This window comes from Ammospiza nelsoni, chromosome 2 (assembly GCF_027579445.1).
Source record: "Ammospiza nelsoni isolate bAmmNel1 chromosome 2, bAmmNel1.pri, whole genome shotgun sequence".
Classification (NCBI taxonomy): domain Eukaryota; kingdom Metazoa; phylum Chordata; class Aves; order Passeriformes; family Passerellidae; genus Ammospiza; species Ammospiza nelsoni.
The window spans coordinates 50,393,733-50,407,009 of NC_080634.1; the positions used below are offsets into that span (position 1 = coordinate 50,393,733).

The window sequence follows — 13,277 nt, forward strand, 5'->3', positions numbered from 1 at the left end:
AACTGCTCCTTATTTGAGGCCCTGGAAAAGCTGAAGCATGCAACAGTGTTTACAAGCAGTTCAATATGTATGAAAAAAACATCAGTGATTGTCTGCCAGAGGAAACCATTGGGATCAAAGCCCAGTTGCTAGAGCTGCAACACTCAACCTCGTTGCTAGAGAGCAACATGTAGGTTGCTTCCTGTGTAAAACTGGTGAGAAAGTGGAAAAATCCATGTGAGTGACAGGCGTTGACAGCAAGACAGGAGAGTGAGTCTGCAGTGCCTGGTGATGCCTGCGGTGCCGAGCGCTTGGCTTTGCTCGGCACTGGCACTGCACCATGCCCAGGAGCAAAGCCAAACCTGCAGCACCCTGCCCACGTCTGACCCGTGCTGAGGCCAGGAGACCAGCCCTGGCAATGTGGGCTGCTGCTGTCTTCAAAGTCTGCCAGAGGTGAGGAGCAAGAAACCATCATAAACGTTACAAGGTTTTACTCTTCCTAACTTTACAGTGACATAAACATAGACATGAACACTCTAAGATCTAACTCATTTGAAGCATATGAAACAAGTCAGCCTGGAAGCTTGTATGTCAGATCTGTCTCAGAGTTACTAAAATCAAAGAAAAAACATAACAAAACCCCCCACCTTTTCACCCCATCTTGTAGGCAAAAAAGAAACCCAAATATACGGGACACATACTCAAGCTTTTGCACTTTTACACATTTTACATATATCTAAAAGACAGCACAGTATTTATAAATATTGTGTGTGGGATCTTAAGGAGTGGTTAGTGTTTGTCTAACTCTGCTCCCATTGACACAAGCCAGCATTTCATCATTGATTTCAAGTACATTTTAGACACTTAACTCCAGTAGTTAATCGTATTCACATTCAAGACTTAATGTCAATGTATTTGGGAAGAGATACAAGCCCAATTATATATTGATTTATTTAGTTTTTCACTGACAAAAAGCTGAGGTTTCATTTCAAGCCAAAGTTGTTGGTTTTACAAGTATGGGACGCAATCCTTTTACCAGCAAGATGCTATGTCTCGAAGAAAAATAGCTTTATTTGACATCCTATCTATTCATGGGTCATTAGCTTCCTTACGTTTTTAAATGCTTCAAAACCAATGCAGACTACAAATGCAATAGAGTTTGACGTGTTTACCAGGAAAGAAAAAGGAAGGAGAATAGCAGGGAAATTCCTACTGTCAATATTTAGAAGCAGATTATGCCTTCTATGTACCTTCTGTGGGCATTTTACTTGACACTGCCTTTTCTGAAGGGTCGTGGCTCAACAGGACACATTCACTTGTCATTGTGCCTGTCACCAAGCGACCATCAGCAGCCTACCCTCACACTGACCTACATTGAGGGGTGCAGCTTCTTTTCATGTGACAACAAGAGAACTAATTAATCCTGATAACTGAGGAATCTCCTCCCATGGGGAAAGGGTGGCTTTTTCAGACGCATTTTATTTGTTATGGAAGGCTTATTAGATGCATGTGAAAGTCAGTCAGTGGGGTTGCTTAATTAATGAGCAAACGTTAATTTAGATTGCAAAAGTTAGCCATTGTAACTAAAGTAAGGGGAGGACAATTTTTTTTATGAAAGCAGAGAGCAATCTATGATTTTCAAGGGGAAAAAAATAAAGGAAGTTTTCATCCAGTAACTTCTGCCCCACATAAAAAGCTGATCCTCTTCCAAATTAAGTAAATAAAAATATGAATTATCTGATAACAAAAAAACCCTCTGATCACAAGTCATGAAAAAAAGATAAAATAAATGAACATGCATGTATTTTTCCAATATGATATGTGTCCAGTTCTACAGACAAATGAGTAACATGCATGCAGGATGAACTTTTCACTGATTTCTACTAATTCCTGGATTCTCTTAAAAATCGTAGATTAGTTGTACTCAAAATTGGGGCCATGATCTGGGTTATTATTCCCATTCCAACTTTCCCAGGTTTTACTTTTGAATTTCTTTTCATACACAGAGAATTTCTACTACCTTTGACTAAAGAAAGGAAATCCAAAAGCTAGCTTTAAGACTAAGTTTAAAAAATTACAATATTAGAAGTTATTATAAACTTCCTTGAAGTTAGCAGATTTGATGACTTTCTAATATCTTTTCTATAATTTGGGGATATGACTGTCTTCCAGCCACTCCTGTTATCCTCAACATGTTGACTAATCCTTTTTTCACCTGCACAGCTAGAGGTTAAGGAGAATGATCAGTTTATCTTTGCAACTTCAGTGTGTACAAAGAATCTGACCTTCTGGGTTTAAAGTGCCATCTGTGGGCAATAAAGTTATCCATCATGAAGTAATTGTTTCAGTCACTAATGGACTTGCACATGTTTTACCCCTTGTGAAACATAACTGAGCCTTTGAGGGTTTTACCATCAAATATAATTTCCTCCTGATTCAAATGTTCAACAAAAATGTCCTTTGTAGAGGACACTCCTGCACTGGAAGGAGATGGCAGGTTATATCTTAACAAGGTCTCCACCTCTCTGTGATGCTTAAAACATTGGTCATGCAGTTCAGATGCAGCCCAGGACTTCACTCTTGCTTCTGTGCACTTCCTATGAGTCATTCCACTGAAGGGAATGGGAATGCCCACATGTGTACAACTAAAAAGCAGTTGCAGAATCCAGACAAAATGGAAAGATACAGTACCCAGTGGGTTGATCTTCAGTGTGTCTCCAGTGAAAAGGAGCTCTCTCTGCCTTGCAGCAGCACCTTAACCAGAGCATGGCCACTAGCTAACCTCAAATGCAGTATATGGCTTTACTCCATTCTGTAAGGAAATCTGGGGTATCAGTAGTTTTCTTTATTTCAGAGCTATTCTTGACAAGCTATTGTATTACTATTTCTTTAGAAGGCTCTTCAATCTATTCTGTAAGTAAATATAACTAATTTTTTTGGTCAAACAGTTGTACCTACCCATCATAATTGCAATTACATCATTACACCACTTCACTCTATCAAAGGAGAAAAAGATATATATAGAGAAGAAAAACTCATGGTCAACTCTTAAGAGACACTTAAAGTTTCAATTTACATCTGACTATATGAAGAAGTCTAGACCAGTTTAATCAACACTGAGTCTCTCTTCAGCATTAATACTTGCATTTATAAAGGCAGGAGAACTTTTAGGGAGTGTTGTGTTAAAACTTGTGTGGTGAATGGAAAAGAAAATTTTGTTTTCCTGTTCGATGTGTAACTGGCCTGGTCCTGCTGCGGGACTAGAGGGAGAAAGGAGCACTCTGGATAATGAAGGTTTCTGATTCTGTGCTGGTGGCTAGGCAGAACTGCTGCTGGAAGGAGACACTCTTCTATCCCCATAGCATCAATAGCACCCATCTCATCTGTCACCTGGGTTTCTGATGCTCAGGTGCAGGCAAAGAAGGCAGCACAGCCTGGTTTCCTGCTCCTAGGGGTAAAAGCGTCCTCTCCATTGCCTGTACTTACAGTCTCCAGAAAAGACCTACAGTGCCAAAGCATGAGCCACCCTGAGACTCAAAGTGGTATCTTCAGGTCTATCAGATGCCACTAAGTCCCCATTCTAAAGGAAACCTCACAGTCATCTAATTTCACAGCATTTCTCTGAAATAATTCCAAACTTCATACCTGAAGCCTGCAGAAGAGAAACTAGGGCAGCTTAACTGAGAGTGAGCAAGGAGTTGTGACTTTGTCCCAGGCTGACACTGACAATGGTCCAGATGAGCAAACTCATGATCTGAAGCAGCAAAATGTCACCACTGTTTCTATTGAAGCAGAAATCTGCAGGCCAATTAAGAGCCATGGGGATTTGCAAGTGTTAATAGACGCAGGTCCCTGGACTCAGAGGTAGTTTTGTACTTGTTTCCTGTTGGCTGCTGCACAAAGAGAAGCACCATGAGTGCTGGTACACAGCTGGCAGACAGAAACACCCTCAGGGTAGAGCTCAAGCTGTATCACTCCTTAACAGAGCCATCTCTTGCACATATCCCTGTGGTGTCCGAAACTTTTCTATCTTTTGCATTCAAGACCAAGAAAACTATTGGATGCTATTTACTTACTAAGTACACATAGAGGCACAAACATTACCAGCTCATTGGTTCATCCTTTTCAGGTCCAAAAGAGACATTCCATCCATCTAGTCTGATGTTTTGCAACACATGCCAAGTGATTTCTGGATCAAATGCTTACATTTGATCAATCTCAATTATAATGTAAGAATTTAAAGTACTATTACAACATAACAGCTAGCCAAAAAAAAAAAGAAAAAAAAAAGATAGGAAAGGATGGCAAAGCTAGACTGCTTTATAATACACACCATAGTTAAGTCTGAACAGCATAAGGTTGGTAAAAGAAGATTAAATGATTTCTGGATAGACTAAAAGCCTTGACCATGACTCCATGCTGTGGAACTAAATCTGTCAGTAAGGAAAATGGATGTGCAACTGCCCAAAACAGGCCTCCATGGGCATAGAAAGGTAAAAGGTATTTGAACAAGTGTATTACTTCCTTTTTAGTTCTAGATCTCAGAGCAAGTTATAATTCATTTACTCTTTATGTTTTTGCTGTTCCTAGATGACTATACACACTGATGTAAGATTAAATGTTACAGAGCCAAACCTAAAAATAGTGCAATAGTTCTGTTCTTCATTAACACCTGTGATGCCAATACGGCCAATAGCTGCAAATGTAAACAAATATTTATTTCCCCAATAATTGCCAAACATTTTGCCAGCACTTGCCCTAGTTAGGTCAGGTTGGTTTTATAGAAGTTTGTGGTGAAGTCTTTCTAGCAAAGAGCAGGGAGGGGTTGTTCATTAAAAAATTTAGATGTAGGAATTAAACAAACTGAAACCTCAGCAGTTATTTGACATAAATCTCATTCCAGTTACTATCAATTGAAATTAATGACATTTCCCATCATACCTGGCAACCAAGGCCATGGAAGTTCCATGTTTAGTGCCCCACAAGACCCACTTGAAGGCACTTGCTTCACCAGCTCATCAGAAGTTTGTGCTTTGTTTGCCCTAAACTCACGAGGTAACTTCCATGCATGAGCATAGGCACTTCATATAATGCCCATGACAAATAAATTTCAGTATTTAACAGCCAAAGATCTGAGGGAAAAATAATCTTGGTTTCCTGTTGTATCCATCAAGTTTTAATACCTCTAGAAATACAGGATCTGAAATTGACATCTTGGCCAATATCTAGCATGATGAAGGTGCTATTTCATCAGCTATATAAGGAGGACATATTTACAGAGAAGAATTTAAACCAGCCATAACTACAAACTTTTTCTTTCCCACTGCCACCCAGAATTTAAAATGGATATCCAAACACACAGTCTGACACCTCCATTATGAGGGGGTGGGACACTTTGGTAAACCACACCCAGAAAGCAAAAGGCACACATACATGTGATGTGTGTTGAGAAAAGAGGAGAAATACCACAGTTGTGCCCACCTTAGTCTGGTCTTCACTCCAACAGAGTAAATGCCCATCTTAGAAACAAAACAGGCCAGCTGAGGCTGGTAACACCAGAGCTTGCAACACAGCCACATTCAGCACAAATCCATGTGGCTGTCATACCCCTCCACCTTGATGTGCCTGTCCTGGCCCTGCATGGTGACCCTGCTCAGGCCATTCAGATGAGAAGTGGTTGTGACTGCATCATCAGCCCAGCCAAAGGGATGCCATGTGATCAGCCAGTGGCACTCACCCACTGTGTCATTTCGTGCCTCTCCACGCGATTCAGCCTGTGCTGCTCACAGTGTAGAGAGCCCCATCCAGACTATGCCTGTGAGTCGCCAGATCTACATACTGACAGGTATCAGCAACCACAGTGCCTCTGCTCTAATCCCACCATGACAGATCCTAGCACATAATGGCCAGTTCAGTGTTCTTTAGAAAAGTTTATCCCATTAATAAGTGAGTAGAAAAGTATCTATATGGTATAAAGAGAAAGCAAGTACACTAAAATTCACACAAAACCAATTTAGAAATCCTAGGCATTTAGAGTAAAGGTGTATATTTTCTTAGCCAAACTAAATTTCTTTACTAGTTGGATACTTTAAATTTGTAACAGGTTAGCTGGCAGGACAAAAGAAGCAATGTAATAGGACTGAATTGGAAGACTTTCATAAAGACAGGCAAACTGCCTACTTGCCAGTAATCTACCTGCCCAGCCAGCAGCACAAGCCTGTCAAATTCATCTGGGGCTGTAGTAATCACTAAGCTGTAAGCACAGAAACAAATTAGGAACTATGTAAAAGAAAATGTAAAGCAAAGTTGAAGGAGCTACACTTTGCTGAAGGCTGCTGATTACTATTTCCATTGTTACAGCTGAACTGTCCTTTAGTGCTCCAAGACAAAAAGAAGAGTCAGGAACCAACTTTCCATCCACCCCACTTAAACCTATAAAGCAGAGTTATAAGTAAAGCCCCTGGGTTTAAAACAAGAACAAGTAAATAATGCACCACAATAATTTAAAATAGAGAGGTGAGAAGAACTGGAAGAGTCTGCACAGAGGAGTCCCTTGCAATGGCTTAGGAGCAAAACTCACTTTGCTGTTAAATGACATGTAAAGCACCAGTCTAGGGAGGTAGATGCGTGTGCAGAAATCTTCTGGCAAGTTTGCCTATGGCTCAATTACGTTAGGAAATTATAATCATTCATACTAATAAAATAGGTTAGGATGATTGTCAATTGCAGCACTGCATGAGACAAAGAAAGGTGCCCCAAACACTTTCAGCACAACAGAACAAAAAAGTTCTGTCTTATATAGTTAATGTGATTTATTTCCACTATGTAATAATCCACTTGCATAAACATAGACAACAACTAAATTTTACTTTTCTCGACCCTCAACCTCATGGTTTCTTATGAAATACTATCGGATTTTAGATCATACTACCAAAAATTTTTTAAATCCCCTCTTAAGAATTTTATGAGATAAATGCTTCCTGCAAGGCTTCATGAACCTTTCCTGAAGACGAGATGCTGGACACCACTAAATAAATGACATGAAGCCAAAAAAGCTCTTGTCTGATCCATGATGGCAACTCTCACGCTTCTGTTAACATTAGTCTATGGTGATCCTGATGAGAGGTTTTTCCATAGAGGAATGACAATGGGAACAAAAGGGGTGAATTCCTTCACTCTATGTCAAGGAAGAATCCCACAGGAAAGACGCTTAAGTGAGCTATGTGAAATTGTGAAATTCCTCTCATGAAATGCCCTCACACTCATCCCTTTTCGCTCCCCACGCTTAGCAGGGGGTCTGTTCCCAGAGCGCAGGCTTCCTGAGAGAACATCTGAGGAGCAGAGACAGCTGCTCACAGGTCCCTGGCTCTCAAGGACCACATGCCCTGCCTGCTTCGCCCACTTCCAGCCATGGAGTGGGAATTATGGCACCACAGCATCTTCAACCCACTGAAATCCTAGAAGCAGTTGCCCTCTAGCCCTTTGCCCATCCTTCAGCTGCTCCAACAGCAAAGAGAGCCTTGTTTCAAGGCCATAACTCCAAAAGAAGGAATACAACTTAAAAAGATGTTGTATTGCACAAGTGCTTAGTGCCACATACCAGTGACTGCTGCAAAAGCAGCCCCACCACCCAGAAAATTCATGCCAAGAGAAATTGGTGTCAACAACATCTCACTGAATTATGCTCTAAATATGTTACAAGGGTGACTTAACATTGTGGATATGGATTTTGGTAATGAAAAATCAACTGCGTTTTAAGGGGAAAACAACAGAGAGAGTAAAATCAGCTCAGCATTAACCTTTTGCTTCAGCATTAACACAAGACAAACCAAAGTCTGAGAAAGATTATTAATTAATCTATTAACTATTGCACAAACATCTATAGTGGTCTAGAATACACTGATGGACCACATCAAGCTAAATAATTTTCCTCTTCATCTTTAATCTGGCACATTTCCACTCACTATGCCACACAAAAAACACCCCAAATGCAAATATAACTTAATGCAGAAGAAACAGTCATCCACATACCCTGTCCAAATTTCTCCATAGATCTCAATGGCTCAAGATTTATGTTTCAGACAAAACTACCTCTGAAGTGTAGAGTTTCAAATCTCTTTGCCCTTGTTGTTGGTTTCTCAATCTATTAGCACTTCGCTTAGTTCCATCATGAGTTCATTCTTCTGGTCACAAAGGCATGATATTATGCCATGCCTGGCCTTGGAGAGAGCACTAATGACTGCATTTTCACTTTTCCAGCTCCTGCTTGCACCACAGTTCTTTCTTTTAAGCATCAGGATTTATGCAGTTGTGATCTCCAACCACAGGAGAACGAAACTGAACTTCAGCATCTCAGGAAGAGAAAACTGTGTGGGCACCTTCCTGACAACCACTGGACCGATTTTAGGATAAGCAGTTCCCCATGATGCATCAAGAGGTCAGACCATTCACAGCTGAGGATGCTTGGGAGAGGTTGCTTCCCCGCTGCAGGAATACATGCAGTGAGGATGCATCGCAAGGGCAAAGACAGAAGAGCATGGTTCTGTCTGCGGGTAGAATTCATGCACAAACACATACAGAAATGTTTCTCTACATTCTCACAAATCTTGGTAAAGGCGAAAAAAGAGACTACTGGGGGCAGGGATGAGAGCTAAAGATGAAGTATGTCATTGGAGGGAGCGGTTTGCTTCTTGAAGGTCTCACACCAATGGGAGAGATTTCTCTACAAGAGCAGAGGTGACTGTGATTGGGCATTTCATGCAAAACTTACTCTTGCAGTAGTCTTACTTTCCATTCCCTCTGGACCTGCAGCAGGAAGTCCCAAACCCTGACTCTGGGGGATTCAAAGGAACAGTTTTGCTGCTGAAGTCCCACCACCGCCCCTCTGGACACAGACTTCTGAAACACCAAACCTGAACCCTCATCTGCTTCTGCCGAGCTTCTTCCTTTCCCAATCTCAGTCAGACATGAAAACTAGCAAGCTGATAAACAGTGAGCTGGAAGTTTCCAAACCACATGAAAGTGTAAGGACTTATCAACTGTCCTGCAAATCTGGACAATTTCCTTTTGTCCTATACACCCACACAATGTGGAAGGCTACTGGTTTCAGTGTTTGAAGCATCTGACAAAAAATAGACAGCTTGTTTGTTATTGTTTGGATGCACAAAAAGAAAACCCAACACAACCAAAAAAACCTCTCAAATCTCCTCAAAAGCAAATTTTTAGGGTTCTAAATATATTGGGTGCTTCTGGATATGAAGATCTTTACTACAGCACAGGCCAAGTCCAAGTTTATCCAACACAAAGTGTAAATATAGAAGATGCTAGCCCAGCCCAAAGGAGTTGCTCCAGATTTACACCAGCTGTAAGATAAGGAAATCTAGCTTTGTGTAGAGCACATGGGAAAAACACCTGTCTGGTACAACATCAATTAGCTCTGTAAGTGATTTTCTTTCACTTTGTGTCAAAGTTTGATGCTTTAACTCCCCACACAACATACATTTTCTAAAAATCTCTGTTACATCGCAGTTCCTAACCCTTCTCCTTTATGTGAACACAGTTCAGAATTTTTTGGGAGCCCTGTTTCTATGAAGAAGAAATGGGAAAGCCAGTTTTTCTCAACTTTGTTAATAACTTCAGCCCTTATCCCAAATTGGGCCATTCCATCTGTGTCATTGCTTCAGCAAGTACTCAAATCAAATTGAAACCTTAACATATGAACATCCATCTGAACAGCACTTTCAGAGAAGTCAGGTAAGTTATTGCAAGAAATTAACCTCTGCACTGATTAGATTTGACCTGGAATTTCTTCCTTCACTTTTTCCAGCTGGGCATGAAGTTGAAAATTCCACTGGGGATTTTGATGTTCTAGTTGCTACTGAAATAACTGAGATCATATAGTGCTGCTTGCAGATAAGACTGTAATAGAGTCTACCACCTTCTAACTGCAAATTGTGAGGTTCCACTTCTGTGTGGAAAACTGGAAATACAGCTAAACCATCATTTATGTTTCTAGAAACACGGTGCATAAGCCTTGATCCAGGCTGCAGAGTCTGATGTTTTCAGGGTTTAAACACAGTCCTTCACAATCCCAAATGCTAGTGACTAAAATTATAGTAATACTGTAGTAATAATTATAATTATAGTAATAAAGTTGAGGACTGGGAGATTGAACTTAATACAGCAACCACATATTCCTGTTGACCATTATGTGTGCAGTCATTAGCAAGCATATGCAATACAATTTGGGGAATAAATAATTATAAGATATAAAGAAAATATATGTGAGTTCTATGCAAAACCCAGAAAAAAGTAATTTTCTTTCCCAAGTTAACCAAAATATGTGTGGCACAACAGAATTAAGTGCCCAACACTCACATGTCAAATGAATTTAATTTCCTTAATCTCATTTTTCAAATGGGTATTCTCAAAAATTGTAGGCTGCATGCTGTTTTCGGGAATTTTAAATTATTAAGTAGACTTATATGGGCTGAAAGACCTCCTTCTCTCTCCTCCTTGTGGACGTCTTTTAGGCTCTTTCTAAACCACTGACTGTTTCTGACAATCTCCTCTAGAACCTGCCAGTAAATGGAAGCTCAGCAGGCACCTGCCGAGACTGAATTACAAGAGGGCACCAGTAATGAATTGAATTTCATCAAGAGCACTGGAAATGGAAAGTGCTGGGCAGCCTGAGTAAGAACTGCAGGTAAATAAGCAGTGAAGGAGGGTGAAATGGGAGGAAAAACACAGAGAGATGTATGGTACAAAACATCAACCACTTCAACAATAACTTTCAAACTCTCTATGCAAACACAACTATGGAGAGTTCTGCCAGTGGCCCAGAAGAAGTATAATCAACCTATTTGAGGTGTCCAAACAAAGCTGAGCAAGAATGCTCCTCTAGAAAACAGACCAAAAAAACCCCAAGAAAGCCAATGAGTCTGAAAACATTCAAATTCTGATTTGAGCACAATCTCTTCTACATGGGGAGGGTATGAACTTCCAGCAAAATGGTTGTAAGAGCACCCAGCCAAACTAGAGAAGAAGCTTTCCAACGCCTACAGCACCTGAGCTGGCCATGGGGATGTTTGTCCCTAGCGCCCAGAGCCCCAGGTTGTCCCCTAAGCAAGCCAAGCTTTTCCCACTGGGATTGGTGCAGGGTGCACATGAACAGGAAGGTGAACCAGGGTCTTTCTCACAGCCCTGGCTCAGAGAATCCACCCTCTCCCTGGGCAGTGGGCTTGCCATGATCTGCACAATGGAAAACCTTTCCGACAGGAAAGAGGAAGCCAGTCCCCTGGCGGAGCTGGTCACTGCAGGAGCCCATGCGGGAGCAGGACGCCGAAGTTCAGACTCAAGCTGTGAAGGAAGCCTGGCAAGGATCTGAATCCACATTTCCTGTATCCAGGGTGGGTGTCCCATGCCTCTGCCTATTTCATCTTGGGCATAAGAACCTCCTAGGCAGAGACAAATAATGTGGGGAAATTAGCACTTTCCTGGGGAAAGGAAAGAGGAAAAAAAAATGTAGAAGAATACCTATGTATCTCTATCAAAGCTGATGAATCAGCACTTCCCGAGCAGGAAAACGTCTCGTCGGAGCGGCCCCGCCAGCTCTCCTCCCGGGCAGCCTCAGGCAGCGGCACCGCTCCCGTGGGCGCGGACAGACCGAGCCCGCGGCCACTCGCGCCGCTCACCGCAGGAGCGCTGCCCTCCACGGCTGTCCCGTCCCACGGGGAGCTCGGCGTTTCGCTTCCCCACCCGGGGTTTGTTCTCGCTCCCCTTTCTGCCGAGCGCCGTCCCCGCGGCCGTGCGCGCTGCCCCGGGCGGGACAGGCGGCGGGCCCCGGTCCGCCCCTCGCCGCGGGCATCCCCGCAGGGCAGCGCCCTGCCGAGCCATGAGCCCACGCGGGACCGGCCCGTGCCCGGCCACCACGCACCCCTGCTCTCGGGTGAGCAGCCACACAAGGCTGGGACGCACCGCCCGCCGCGGCGCTCCGGCCCACGGGGACTGGCTCTTGGCTCAAACAAAATAAAACTCGGTTAAGAACATCAAATCTGCAATGATCCATCCCCATCGTTGCGGGATGCAGGCACCGGAGAGCAGCTCCATCCCACTCTCTAGTAAGAGCCGGCAGTCAGCCCCGCACGGAGCGGCACCGGCGCTCCGCCGACCTGCTCGGGCGGGAGGCAGCAGAACCTCGATTTTTGCAAAGAAAAGGTACACCTTTGCCGCTTCCCGGGCAGAGCTGGCACGCTTGAAAACAAAGTGCGGAGGAAAGAAGCGTGCCCTGCAGCCAAGACAAGCTCTCGTTCCGTGATGCACCGGCTGGGACACCTCCCGGTGATGTACGGCGGTCCCTGTGCCCGGGAGAGGCTGGCCCCCACGCCACCTCTGCCTTGCTGCAGGAGGAGCGGCACTACGGCTCCGCACCGCCGGACCCTCCGGGGGGCTGCTCCCGGCACACGCCGATGGGGATCCGGAGCATAACGACAGCTCGGGGATGCGGCGTTTCTCCGCTCCCTGGAACGCAGGGATCACTTCCCCGGCCCTGCCCAGAGGAAGGGGGCGAAGGGGAGGCAGGTGCCCGCCGGCTCCAGCGGACAAGCAGGGTACTGCGGGACCGGTCAGGGGCGCGGGAGGCGCAGCCGACGAGGCGCATCACTGGGCACCCGTCGCGGAGAGCTCGGCGCAGAACGGGTCTGACCGGGGCAGCGCGAACCAGCGGTCCCTTACCTGCGAGCAGGAGGGCGGCTCCCAGCAGCACGGTCCCTGAGAGTAGCTGGCGGGGCATGGTCCTGCCTGCGGGAGCGCAGGGCTTTTTCCCTGCCGACGGCGGCGAGGCAGGGGCAGAGGCGCCGGCTGGGCTCCGACGGGCTCTCCTCGGTCCCGGGCGCTTCCCGCGGTGGAAGAGATAACGGCAAAGGGAGGCGCGGAATCCGCATCCAGCAGCCCCCGAATCCTGCCCACCCGCCCCAGCCCAGCCCGGCCCGACCTGCGGAAACGGAGTATCCGCTGCGGGCCGCCCTGCCAGCTTCACCTCCCGCGGGCATCAGATACCCGCCAGCCCCAGCCTCGCTGATTTATAACTTCTCCACCCCTCGCCGCGCACCCCTCCGCCCCCCCGCCCACATCCTCCGCCGGGAGCACGCCCTCCCTGGGACGCGTCCCCCGCCCGTCCGCCCGCCCGTCCGTCCGTCCGTCCGTCGGCGGGCACGGTGTCGCTGCCCCGCGGGTCTCCCGGTCCCGGCCGCCCCCGGCCCCCAGGGCCCTGGCCGTGCCGTCCCGCTGGAGCCCGGGTC

At 45.1% G+C, this 13,277-nt stretch overlaps 1 protein-coding gene across 1 annotated transcript in view; it reads right to left on the reverse strand.

The window, feature by feature from the left end:
* FLT1 (fms related receptor tyrosine kinase 1) overlaps positions 1-12,949 on the reverse strand; it is a 107,673-nt gene extending 94,724 nt beyond the window's left edge. Inside the window, exon 1 of the mRNA XM_059467153.1 lies at positions 12,712-12,949. Within this exon, the coding sequence (XP_059323136.1) occupies positions 12,712-12,769 (58 nt within the window). The 5' untranslated portion in view covers positions 12,770-12,949. The remainder of the gene's footprint in view (positions 1-12,711) is intronic.
* Between the last annotated feature and the right edge of the window lie 328 nt (positions 12,950-13,277).